Raw genomic sequence first — 13,305 nt, 5'->3', positions numbered from 1 at the left:
CCGTGAGACAGAATGTCTCACACTCAATGGTCATTGACCTATGGCAGCTAAATATCGCCAAGGCGGGAGAGCCTGCTACCGACCGAGGCCGCAAGTCATGAGGAAGCCGCCTTGGAAGCGGGTTTTCAGACTGTCGCTTTTTTTGGGCGAGACTGAGCCCGCTAAGAATCTTAGCTCCTCTGATCCTTTTGAGTCCACATTGGACGAGGAAAAATGGGACCTGCCCGAGCCTCGAAAAGGCCGAAAACCCCGACTGCCTCTTGCTCTGTTGGGGTTTGTTGTGTCCGGGCTGAGGAAAGGATGAATCCTTACCCCTGGACTGTTTAATGGTTACATCCAACGCTCACCAAACAGTCGGTCAGCAGAAAAAGGCAACTGGTTAGGCAACCTTTTTTGGAAGCAGATCTGCCTTCCATTCACTTAACGAGTAGACCAGGCTCTGCTTAAAAACACGGAGTAGCGGAGGCTACCGCCGCACGGTTCGCAGAGTCCAGGACAACCTGAATCGCGTAAGAAACAAATGCAGACATTTGAGAGGTTAAGGATGCCACCTGCGGCACAGATGTACGTGTAACCGTGTCAATCTGTGTAAGACAAGCTGAAATAGCTTGGAGTGCCCCAAGGGAGAGAATGCCGGAGCCAACGCCGACAGCCTCATAGATGGCTTTCGACCAGAGATCCATCTGTCTGTCAGTGGCATCTTTGAGTTTGCAGTTCCATCTCCCACTGCAACTATGGATCTAGCTACAAGCCTGGAGATTGGAGGATGCCGCTCGGGACATTGGGTCCAGTCCTTGACCAAGTCAGGGGACAGGGATAACGTGTATCCTAAGCCGTTTGGAGAAGCGCATATCTGGATAAGCGTGGTGTTCCTGGACTGCCTCTCTGAAGGCAGAGTGGTCCAGAAAAATACGTGAAGCTGACTCCTCCACTGGAGGAGCTGTGAGAAATAACCCACATTCTATAGATGGACGCTATAAGATTATTTACTATGGCGTCACAATCAGGTGTATCCAGATTGAGAGCGGTCTCAGGATCAGAATCCTGAGCCGCTACTTCCGCCTCATTACACAGCGAGTCCTTCTGTTAGGACCCTGATGAAACCGAGGCCGCTCATAGCGAGCCCACTTAGGCTGTCTGGGACTGACGTCCGTGCAGAGCCGTGACTCTGGGATGCGTGTGACATTCCCGGAGCTGTTAGTTATTCACACTGAGGGGGGCCATGGATCAATGATTCAACAGTGCCCATATTGTGAGAGACATGTCCGGACTGCTAGGCTTCTAGTATCATAGCCATAGTCTCAGAAAAACTGTCAGTAAATACTGCAGACACCGTCCTCATCCCCTGGCCATTAGTGCATATAATGGGAGTCTATGTAACCTGCCGGCCGTATAGCCGTACATGCTGTACCAGCTGTATAGAAAAACATGTGGTTCTGCACCTTTGTTTTACACAGAGAATATGCTGATAACTCCTCCGCATAATCCAGGAGGGTATATACAACGTGCGACCAAACAGTGCAATGTATATAGTACAAGCATATCTATAAGTGCACTTCTGCACTAGTGGGGTTAGCACCACAGGTGCTGCTTAACGCCTGTTACAGCGATTGTGTGACTATCAGAATGCCAGGGTCTTCCACACTTGTCTCTGTATCGTACAGAAACTGACACTAATGGCTGCCAGCGTCCTTGTAGAGAAGGAAGCCGTGGGCGTGCCTGAGAAAGTGCGGGAATCCGGATTCACAGTGCACACAGTGAGAGGGGTGGAGTATGCAAAACATACCCCAGCTCTCAGCGCTGCTCTATGCAGCGTCACGCCCCTACCCTGACTGTCAGGGCTGTGGGCGGTAACGAAGGGAGACTAGGCCCAGAAGCCGGGGACTCGAGTTAACAGCGCGGCCGCCGTAAAAGCGCGGGCCGCGCTGAAGTCCCCGGCGCACCACAAGTGCCAGCCGCGCCGCAGTTCCAGCGGCCGGCGCGACCGATTCATAGAAGTGGCCAGCGTCCCGCCCCTCTCCTGACTGGCAGGTCTGGGGGCGGGAACGAACGGAAGCAGGCCGCAAAAGCCGGGGACTCTAGTTATCAGCGCGGCCGCCGTAAAAGCGCGGGCCGCGCTGAAGTCCCCGGCGCACCACAAGTGCCAGCCGCGCCGCTGCCAGCGGCCGGCGCGACCGATTCCTGGAAGTGGCCAGCGTCCCGCCCCTCTCCTGACTGGCAGGTCTGGGGGCGGGAACGAACGGAAGCAGGCCGCAAAAGCCGGGGACTCTAGTTATCAGCGCGGCCGCCGTAAAAGCGCAGGCCGCGCTGAAGTCCCCGGCGCACTACAAGTGCCAGCCGCGCCGCAGTCCCAGCGGCCGGCGCGACCAGTTCCCATAAGTGAGCCTGCTTCAGCGAAGCTGAATGAGGCCATGGCACAGGCGCCGCAGCGCTGATGTCCCCCGGCGCACTACAACACCCAGCATGCTGCGGTGTGAGCGCCAAATGCACGGGGACACAGAGTACCTTGAGGAAGCAGGGCCATGTCCCTGATGTACTCCGCTCCATCCAGCATCTTCTCCAGGGGCTGTAGATGGAGCACGGTCTCAGTGCCTGGAGACCGGTAAATCCCACTTCACCCAGAGCCCTGTAAAAAGGGATGGGGAAGGAATCAGCATGTGGGCTCCTGCCGCCGTACCCGCAATGGGCACCTCAACCTTACAAACACCTCCGACATACAGTGGGGTGAGAAGGGAGCATGCTGGGGACACTATATGTGTCCTCTTTTCTTCCATCCGACATAGTCAGCAGCTGCTGCTGACTAAAAAGTGGAGCTATGCGTGGATGTGTTGCCTCCTTCGCACAAAGCACAAAACTGGTGAGCCAGTGATCCCACTGGGGGTGTATAGCCAGAAGGGGAGGGGCCTTACACTTTTGAGTGTAATACTTTGTGTGGCCTCCAGAGGCAATAGCTATACACCCAATTGTCTGGGTCTCCCAATGGAGCGACAAAGAAAAACCCTGTGCCTTGGCACCCTTGCTCCTTGTGGACGACATGCTGTTGTCTCCTAGGAGAGTGATCACTGAGGGTATATGGGAAAGGGTATACAGCCCGACCAAACAGAAATATATAAAAATATATATATATAGTATCTATTCCGGCACCCTAAGGGGACCAGCACCGGGTTACCGGTGTGGCTTACCGATCGCTAAAAAGCGGAGTGTGTGTCCTCCAGATTCCCTGCCTTAGGTCTCCCAGAGTTGCAGAGCTCTTTCCTGGAAATCCTCCACAGGCAGAATGCCAAAAAAATGGCTGCCGGAGCTCTCTGGGGAGGAGTGGGGCCGTGGGCGGCGCTAGAAAAGTGCGGGAATCTGGAGTCCCCACAGTAATCAGTGAGGGGGGAGGAAACATACAGGATGCTCCGGCCCTCACAACCGACGTCAGGTCGGCAGTCCTGCCCTTACCCCTGATAGCAAAACTCCCACCCCCGGGCCTGTCTACTAGGCCGCAATTGAAGCCGGGGACTAAATTTAAGACCGCGGCCGACAAACAGGCGCGGTCGGCGCGGAAGTCCGCCGGCCGTCACAAATAAGCAGCTGCTGCAGCGTCCGGCATGAAGGCGCTCCATGCACATCCCCGATGGGGTTACAGAGTACCTTAGTGATGCAGGGCCCGGTCCCTGAGGATAAATCAACTCCTGTCCGGCAGATTCCCACAGGGGCTGCGGAGGGAGCACGGTCCCAGTGAATGGATGACCGCATAGGATCCCACTTCTCCCAGAGCCGCTAAGGGATGGTGAAGGAGACGGCATGAGGCTCCAGCCTCTGTACCCGCAATGGGTACCTCAACCTTAACAGCACCGCCGACGTAGTGGGGTGAGAAGGGAACATGCCGGGGGCCCCACTTTTCTTCCAACCGATTAACTAAAATGAGAATGCATGAGTGGATGTGTGCCTCCTTCCACACAAAGCCTAAAACTGAGGAGCCCGTGATGCACGGGAGGGTGTATAGGCAGATGGGAGGGGTTACACTTTTTAAAGTGTAATACTTTGTGTGGCCTCCGGAGGCAGAAGCTATACACCCAATTGTCTGGGTCTCCCAATGAAGCGACAAAGAAAATGCACGTGTTTTAGGCCTTACATGTATTTGGGAGACGAGGATTGTGGTCAGATTTCAGGATACACAAAAAGGGGTGTCAAATCCAACCAGTGTGAACCTGCCCTTAATGATTAAAGATCAAGTGGCGCATATATATATATATATATATATATATATATATATATATATATATATATATATATATATATATATATATATATATATATATATATATATATATATTTTTTTTTAATAATAATAATAATAATAATAATAATAATAATAATAATAATAATAATAATAATAATAATAATAATAATAATAATAATAATAATAATAATAATAATTATTATTAATAATAATAATAAATAATAAATATATATACACACACACACACACACACACAATGAAGCAAAGAATAAGCCAAATTATCACCGCAAATTACAAATAGAAACATATTTAACCAGGATTGATGTTGCTGACCTGGTGCGATTCGTAGGTCGGGTTATAGGAGGCCCCAGGAGCTGCAATGTCAATGGCTGGAAGCTCGGATGGCTTTTTGTTGAGTCTTTCCGGCCGCTGAGGAGACAGATGTGGTTAAGTGCAACAGCAAACAAGAGTCACAGACAGTAAAACGTGCGTCCACACGTGATGTATGTAATTACATAGAGATCTGCTGCAAATTTCTCCCTGTGCAGAACGAGCAGACAGTGGAGCTATAACCTATGCATTCAGCACGTGAATAGACATCCGGGAACAGGCTCAGGAGCCGAGCTCCCTCCATATTTCATAGCCAGCATCTGTGTCTAGCTCAACTCCATCTGTTAACCATTTAGATGCTGCTGTTATAACTCACCACAGCATTTAAATGGCATGAATGCCAGCACGTTCAATGACCAAGGCCCCTCTGCACCCTGTGATCATGGTGAAACTATGGAATACCATCAGCTGGTGGTCTGTTGACGTCCCCCATAGCTACCATGAAGATCAACCACAGGCTGAGCGTCCTAGAAGACCATTTATTTTTTTGAATGGGACAAGCGTCTTTACACCGTAAAAACCCCCCACAAATTTTAGAACTGGTTGGGAGGAATAACAGGAACGACGCACTGTTCAGACCAAGCTCACCTTCACACGACTCTTCTTGGTCTGTTCTAAATACCAGGGGTCTTTTCCTTGAGATGCGGAATCCAAGGGATCTATGAAGGGCGGGAAAAAAAAAAAAAAAAAAAAAAAAAAAAAGTTAATATGATACACAGTGAATGGCTGGATCGTAACAACCAGTGATCCGGCTTACTTCTCTCCCCCCATAGGTCAAAGAAGCCTCTGCTTGGGTTATTGTTGGCCTCGTCTGTGTGTGTCGGGATAGGTCTGTCTACTTGTGCCAGGAGAAGTCTGTCCGCACGAGGCAGGACCCCCTTCTTTGCCAGCTGCCCCTCTCGCTCCTGTTTCCTTCTCAGCTTCCGTCCATTGGGCACCTGGTGCGATGAAACGCTGCGGAGAGATCGAAGACGTCAGTAAAATGGCAGACCCCTGGGGGCGTGGCCTGGCAATGGAGGAGTGAGGACGCTGTGTGATCTCTCTCCCACGCTTGGACTGGCTTTAGGCTCCATTCTGCATACCCACCCAGCATTGCAGCCACAAATGCCGGCCAAAAAGAAGGGGACCGGCGGGGGGATAATGGTGGACTCACCGGTGCCTCCCTCAGAAAGTATTACCAGGTTCCTGAGAAGCTCTTCCGGACAGGGCCTGCCACAGATGGAGCTTAACATGGCGGCCGCTGAAGAATCTGCAGGGCCTTCCCTGCACTTTGGTTTCCACACAGAACGTGCCCAGGGGACATCGCTGGGAGACGGAGGCTCCCAGGAGCAGAGTGGAGTGAACCGGGAGGCTGGAGCACGCACGAGACAGCAACATCAGGGGGCCCCCTCCTTACCTGAAATGGCGGCAGGCACACGTGGAGAGCGTGCTCCTCATCACAGCACAGGGATGACAGGCATCGCAGACACAGAGGTTGGTGGTACAGAAAATCAGGCAGAGGGTGAGAGGCATCAGGTTACCTCGCAGCTGCAGCAGGGATTTCTGAACAATGCAAGCCCCGTGGAGATCCCTGTGAACAGGCGGGACATTCAAATCCCCAGCCCCACTGACATTCCACTCTCACACGCTGCTGTATGTGAGCTCCCTAGCTGCCTGAACACTGCTAAGCACTGTGTGGAAGCTAACGCTGGGACTGCTACACCTGCTCCTGATCATCCCTCAATGTCTCAAAGTAAACAGCACTACACACAATCAGAGATGGGATTCCCCTCAGTCCATAGGTCACTGTCACCCATACAAAGCAGTGCCCTGACAGTGGAGACACCCTCCTCCCCAGAAAAAGGCTCAGTCCCTGCTGTGTTCAGACCATCACAGTCTGGTCAGGGGGATGGGAGTATACAGGAAGGAATGCAAGAGGACTGTGTGTGGGATGACCTTAAAGCCAGAATAAGGACCATCCCCACTAGAGAGGAAATGGAAAACTACATCTCCAGACTAGAAGCCTCTTACAGAGCAGAATCGGCTTCAATCAGGGGGGAGGTGCAACAACTGTCAGAACGGGTGACGGCGTCTGAATCCTGCACTACATCTATCTCACTGCAACTGAAGGCACAGGCAACAGCATTATCTACACAAGCCCAACAGATAGAACATTTAACAGATCTGCTTGATGAGTTGGAAAACAGAGGAAGGCGAAATAACATTAGGGTAAGGGGCATCCCAGAAACCCTCGCCCCCCAAGATATAGATGAGTCACTGCGGCACCTTTTTAATTCTATATTGGGCCTTCCACGGGACTCCCGTTTGGAATTAGACAGGGCACACAGATCTCTGGGCCCTAAACCAGTTGAAGGTTCTAGTCCACGAGACATAATATGCAAAGTCCATAAATACAAGATAAAAGATGAAATCCTGAGAAAGGCACGGCAGAAGGATCCCATTTTATTCAAGAATACGCCGATTCATTTGCTGCAGGACCTATCTCGGCACACATTACAAAAGCGCAGGGTTCTAAGGCCCGTATTAGATGCCCTGAGACAGAGAAACATCCTCTACTCATGGGGTTTCCCCTTTAAATTGCAAGTCCGGCATGGCGGTTCCTCACATGTGTTACAGTCTCCAAGAGATATCCCGGATTTCTGTGTGGCCCTTGGGATACCCGTGGTGCATATAAATGCTTCCGAATGGCCATACGTCCACGGGGTTCCAGGGGTGGAGGCACAGGCTCCTCGGTCGCAGCGGGTCCGTAAGAGAGACCGGGGCCCGCGGCGGCGGAGTGGAGTAAAGACTGGAGCACCATCACCAAGTGGAGACTGAGAGTCCCTGGACTGCCTCAAATGGGATCCACTGAAATGTGGGGAGAGAACGATGGTTTTGCCATTTAGGGCACTTTGGTCTGTGCAGGCGTTGTCACGCACCATTATTCCTAAAGATGGGATTGATAATTTTGATTTCATATCTATATAGAGTTTATAGTGTTTTAGGATCGATGGGTTGGGTACATTAAAGTTCACATATATAACTGAGTTGGGCCGGGGGCCGGTCCGGCGGGGAGCATGCCTCCGTTGAAAGTTCACGTTCCCTTGGGGCTCTACACGCTGCAGGCAGGTGTAGAACACACTGGCCCCCAATTGTTCACGGTTAACCTTTGCTCACTCTAAGAGTAAAATTTCATAGATAGGTTATTTGTATAACTAGTCCTTTGTTTGGTATTGTGCTTTCTCGAATCTTCTACATCTTCCCTTTTTCTCTTATATTCCTGAAGTAACCCCCCCTTTCCCCCCCCTTTTTTTTTTTTTTCTCCTCTTCTCTCTGTCTTCTTTTTCTCTTTCTCTTCCTCTCCTCCTTCTCTCTCCCCGTTCTCTCCTTCCCCTTTTTTATCTTTGCCCACTTCTCTCTGTCTCCCTTCCCCTATCTTTCCCGGATCCCTTCACGCTTTCAAGCCCCTGGACCAACATGACCACCCTCAATTTTTGCTCTATTAACATACGGGGTTTTAATACTCCTCAAAAGCGTTCACAGGTCCTGTATTCTATGCACAAAAAAAAGGTTCAGATTCTTCTATTACAGGAGACGCATTTTAAGAAGGATCATGTACCCATACTACGAGATAGATTTTATCCAGTATGGTTTCACAGTGTTAACCCAGAGGCCAGATCTAAAGGAGTATCGATAGCACTTCATAAACACTTAGTGCACACCATAGTCGACTCCTGTATAGACGAGCAGGGTCGCTATATATTTCTTAAACTGAAGGTCGCAAATTCGATGTTTACAATCGCAAACTGGTACTTACCTAACACTAATCAGATTTCTACCTGTAGGGCCCTTCTGACGCAGCTATCTGATTTTGCAGAGGGGACATTGGTGGTCGGCGGTGACTTCAATTTTACTCTAGACCCAGCCATGGACTCCTCCTCTGGACGCAGCAGTGTCCGCACTAGGGAACTTAGTGCCCTAAAGCGGACTTTTCACGCCCTCCGACTGATTGATGTATGGAGAATCCTTAACCCCCAAGGTAAGGACTACACATATTATTCCCCACCACACAACTCATACAGCAGGATAGACCTTTTTCTGGTAAGCCACGGAGCGTTGGCTTGGCATCCCATTACAGAGATAGGGGAAATCTTTTGGTCCGACCATGCCCCAGTCTACCTTTCCCTTCAGGTACCCTCCCTCCCCCAGCGCTCATGGACCTGGAGGTTAAACAACAATTTACTCAAAGACAATCTCTGCCTAACGGAGTTGAGAGATTCAATTGACTCCTTTACGCAAGTCCATAGTTCTGACCCAACTTCTCAGCCTACCCAATGGGAGACCTTGAAGTGTGTCTTACGTGGAATACTGATTAAGCACGGCTCTAGGATCAAGAGGGAAAGAGCTGAAGAGATTGATAACTTGTTAACACAGATACATGAGCTGGAAAATACACATAAACTGACACGTACCCCCACAGTTCTGGCTGACCTTGTCCTTAAACGAACTAACCTAAAAACCCTATTGGACCAGAAATTTCTCTACCATAGAGAGAGAGTCAAAAATTTTTATTATAATTCATCTGACAAATGTGGTCGTCCTTTGGCACGACTGCTGCACCCCCGGGCCAACACCTCATACATTCCATGTATCAACACCAAAGGAGACAAAACATATGATCCAACAGAGATCCTGGAGGTCTTTCGGTCCTACTACGAAGACCTATATAATATTAAAGGGCAATATGCGGAGCTCCCACCCACTGACCTAGCAGATAGAATCGGGAGATATATACAGGAGACAGCCTTGCCTTCCCTAGATAGCAATGTTATAGAGATCCTAGAGGAGGATATATCAGAATCCGAAATCTGTAACGCAATTCAAATTACTCCATCAGGTAAATCCCCTGGCCCCGATGGGTTCACCCCAGCTTTTTACAAATTATTTAAGGACCAATTAGCCCCGATAATGGCCAAAACATTTAATTCTATTGATGAAGACACAAGGCTAACCCCTCAGTCTCTGGAAGCACACATTAGCGTGATCCCCAAACCGGGGAAAGACCCATTATTAGCTGCAAGCTATCGCCCTATCTCATTATTAAACGTGGACCTAAAACTCTACTCTAAGATTTTGGCTGATAGATTGTCCCCTTTCCTGCCCTCCGTTATTAACACAGACCAGGTGGGGTTTGTCAAAGGCCGTGAAGCAAGAGACAATACAATTAAAACTTTGTCTCTTATTGCTAAAGCTAAAAGCAATTCGATCCCGCTGGGTCTCCTAGCCATCGATGCTGAGAAAGCCTTTGACAGAGTCCATTGGGGATTTCTGAGGGCAGCATTGGGTCAGTTGGGACTGGGACCCCGATTTATACAGAAAATTGGCGCTTTATATGACAACCCAACCGCTAAGGTCAGGGTTAATGGGGCTTTATCCTCCTCCTTCGCTGTACGAAACGGGACCAGACAAGGCTGCCCCTTATCCCCGCTTTTGTATGTAGTCATCATGGAACACTTAGCTAACGCTCTCAGGGGGAATAGTAATATCAAAGGACTCAAGATCGGGGATGCCAATCATAAAATTGCATTATATGCAGATGATCTCCTGTTATACATCTCTCAACCTCATATATCGATCCCGTCTATAATGATGGAATTCGAACGATTCGGCCTCCTTAGTAACTTTAAAGTTAATCTGTCAAAATCAGAAGCCTTAAATATCTCTTTGACCCAAACTGAAGTTTCCCGGGCAATGTCTAACTTCCCATTCAAATGGAGACCTTCGGCCATTAAATATTTGGGTATTTCAATCCCAGCGGACCTCTCCAAACTATATACACTTAATCACTTACCACTACTAGAAGGTACAATCAAGAACTTAAAGTCTTACGGGGGACTGAAATTATCTTGGATGGGCAGGATGAATGTCATTAAAATGGATATCCTGCCACGCTTTTTGTACTACTTTCAAACCATCCCCATTTCTCCTCCCAGTAGTTTTTTTCGTACCCTTCAATCTGCTATTATCAGATTCATATGGGGTAAAATTAAACCAAGAATCAACTTACGCACTCTTACCCTTCCAAGGGAGTGTGGAGGAGCAGGCCTTCCTAATTTCAGAGTCTACATGCAGGCTGCAGCCTTGACCCGTATATTAGACTGGCATTTCAACAGTGACTCTAAGCAATGGATACGGGTAGAGCAAGAAGGAATGGAGATTCCTCTCAAACACCTCCCTTGGATACCTCCTTCAGATCTTCCTAGCGTGGGGATGCTTTCAAATTTTATCAAAGAAACGCTCAAAGTTAGTCACATAGTATCCAAAAAAATGTCGCCTCCACAGTCAGTTAGTCCCCTCGCTTCCTTATTTCATACTCCATCATTTCACCCTGGATATAAACAGAGAAGCTACTTCGGCTGGAGGGCGGAGGAAGACATCCGCTTGGGGCACATACTGATTGATGGTAAATTACCCTCATTCCAAACCTTTCGGACACAGCTTCCGTCTAGAGGTTCACAATGGTTGGAGTTTCTCCAACTACGGGCATTTGTCTCTCCAGGGAGAACAGTTGATCGAGTCCGAGGCACTTGTAGTGCCTTTGAGGAACTGTTTACTAAAAATATCCCGCCTGAACACACAATCTCCCTTCTGTACGGTATTCTTATCAGAGTTGGGGTCTCAGGCAAACGAGGCTACCAATTAGCTTGGGAAAAGGAGCTGAAGCAACACTTCTCTCCCGATGAGTGGAAGAAATGTTTCTTATTTACTCATAAATTGTCAGTCACGTGCTCTGCAGAGGAGAAAAATTTTAAGATTTTGACACGTTGGTACCAGTTTCCGTCTAAACTACATATTATATTCCCTTCAGTGTCTGCGATGTGCTGGAGATGTGGGCAAGATGTCGGTACCATGACGCATATCTGGTGGGAGTGTGATGGAATAAAACAGTTTTGGGGAAAGGTTCTTGCTAATTATCAGCTTATAACTGGGAAAGCAGTGAATAACTGCCCCAAGATAGCCCTCCTCTCTATGTTACCACACTCAATCGCTTATCATAAGAGAGACATACTCCGCTTCTGCCTGGCGGCGGCGCGCTCCGTCATACCTAGGTACTGGAAGTCCTCCACGATACCTCCCATCTCGGAGTGGTACTCTGAAATGGCAAACATATGTAGGATGGAGGAGCTCTCTGCCGACATTGCGGGCACTAGAGACAAATTTTGCAGGACCTGGGGAGAATGGATCCTATTTAACGATTCTCCAGATTTTGTTAAACTGTTTTGACGGAGCCATAACATCTTATTAGATTGGTGGAGTAAAGCATGGTCAGGGTGAACCGGACAAGAATGTAGGATCACCTGATTCTCATACGATAGAGAGTGCCCCTCCCCCACCCTAATAAAATCAAACTACCCACCATTTCCCTTGTGTGTCTGCCTTCGTCTTCCCAGCTTACTCACGCTGCTACCTACCTACCTCCCCCCCACTTCCCCTTCTAATTCCCTCCCTTCTCCCCCCCTTTCTTTCCTTTTTTCTTCTCTCTCTCTTCTCTTCTCCTTCCCTTTTCCTGGGTTCTCGTTGGAATCCAAGTTGAAGAGGTCTATTGAGGACTATAGTTGTAAAGTGTTCACTATTCAGTCAAATTGAGATAGAGACAGATGGAGAAAACATGATTTCTTTACTATGCAATTTATAAAAAGTTTGACATGTCAGTCATTCAGTTTTACATGCTGTATATGTATAATATGATATGTTTACAATAAAAATAGATTGAACATAAAATGGCAGACCCCTGAGAGGACATAAAGCCGCAAGATGGGTGATAAATGTGCAAATGCTGGGACCAAGTCAATCACAAAAACAGAGGATCACACGTGCGCTTCTCCAACCATTGTGTAAGGGGCTCCTTACCAACCAAGTACTACACAGCCACCTCTGCATTCATACACAGAACGGCCATTCTTCGACTATTGGGGGGTGGGGGTCACATTGTTTTGACCCCAAGGCATCATGCATTTATCACTCATCTTGTGATATTAGGAGCTTAAAAGTGGAGCCCGTAAGCAGGCTGGGCGATACGGTCCCAATTTGCTTTCTTTTTCCTCCCGCCACTAGCGCTCATAACATTTCAAGCATGATCAGAGATTTTGCCATGTTCACCTTTGACTTTTTTTTTTTCCCATATAAAAGATTGTAGAAACTCGCTGCAGCCCCAACCCAAATCACCGCAGAATACTGCAGCCTGGTCCATGATTGCATCAGGTTATCCGACACTGCCGCCTAGTGGACAAAGAGGCACAGTGCACAGCTACGTAATCCAGTGACAGGCGAGACATGGAATAATTAGTATTGAAAGAAACTTTGCTTCCAGTCCTGGAATGGGAACAGTTTAGGCCATCAGTCGTTTTGTGGAAAAAAAATAAAAATAAAAAATAAGACTGATCCAGCGCTGGATCCGTTTTTTTCGTATTGACTTGTATTAGCGACGGATGACCTCACGTTTCAGCTGTCGTGCAACGGATCCATCAAAAAAAGGTTTGTCCGGCTGACGTCCACAGGAACTTTTTTTTGTGTGCGTTGAAAAAAAAACAAAAAAAAAAAAAAAAAACGGGACAGCGACTGATCCATCGTTTGCTAGAATGCAAGCCTATGGGCACTGGATCCGTCGCAATCCATCAAATGATGGATTCCAGTGACGGAATCCGTCT

General features: G+C 48.5%; 1 protein-coding gene across 1 annotated transcript in view; it reads right to left on the bottom strand.

Annotated features, from left to right (window-relative positions):
- The window catches only part of NOP53 (NOP53 ribosome biogenesis factor), a 70,013-nt gene that overhangs the window by 53,035 nt on the left and 3,673 nt on the right, over positions 1-13,305 (bottom strand). Inside the window, exons 4-6 of the mRNA XM_075324845.1 lie at positions 5,376-5,572; positions 5,207-5,277; positions 4,562-4,657 (exon numbers count right to left, since the gene is read on the bottom strand). Of these exons, the coding sequence (XP_075180960.1) occupies positions 4,562-4,657; positions 5,207-5,277; positions 5,376-5,572 (364 nt within the window). The remainder of the gene's footprint in view (positions 1-4,561; positions 4,658-5,206; positions 5,278-5,375; positions 5,573-13,305) is intronic.

This window comes from Anomaloglossus baeobatrachus, chromosome 9, assembly GCF_048569485.1.
Source record: "Anomaloglossus baeobatrachus isolate aAnoBae1 chromosome 9, aAnoBae1.hap1, whole genome shotgun sequence".
Taxonomy (NCBI): domain Eukaryota; kingdom Metazoa; phylum Chordata; class Amphibia; order Anura; family Aromobatidae; genus Anomaloglossus; species Anomaloglossus baeobatrachus.
Note: the sequence above shows the minus strand (reverse complement) of the source record. Positions and strands in the feature narration are given on the sequence as shown.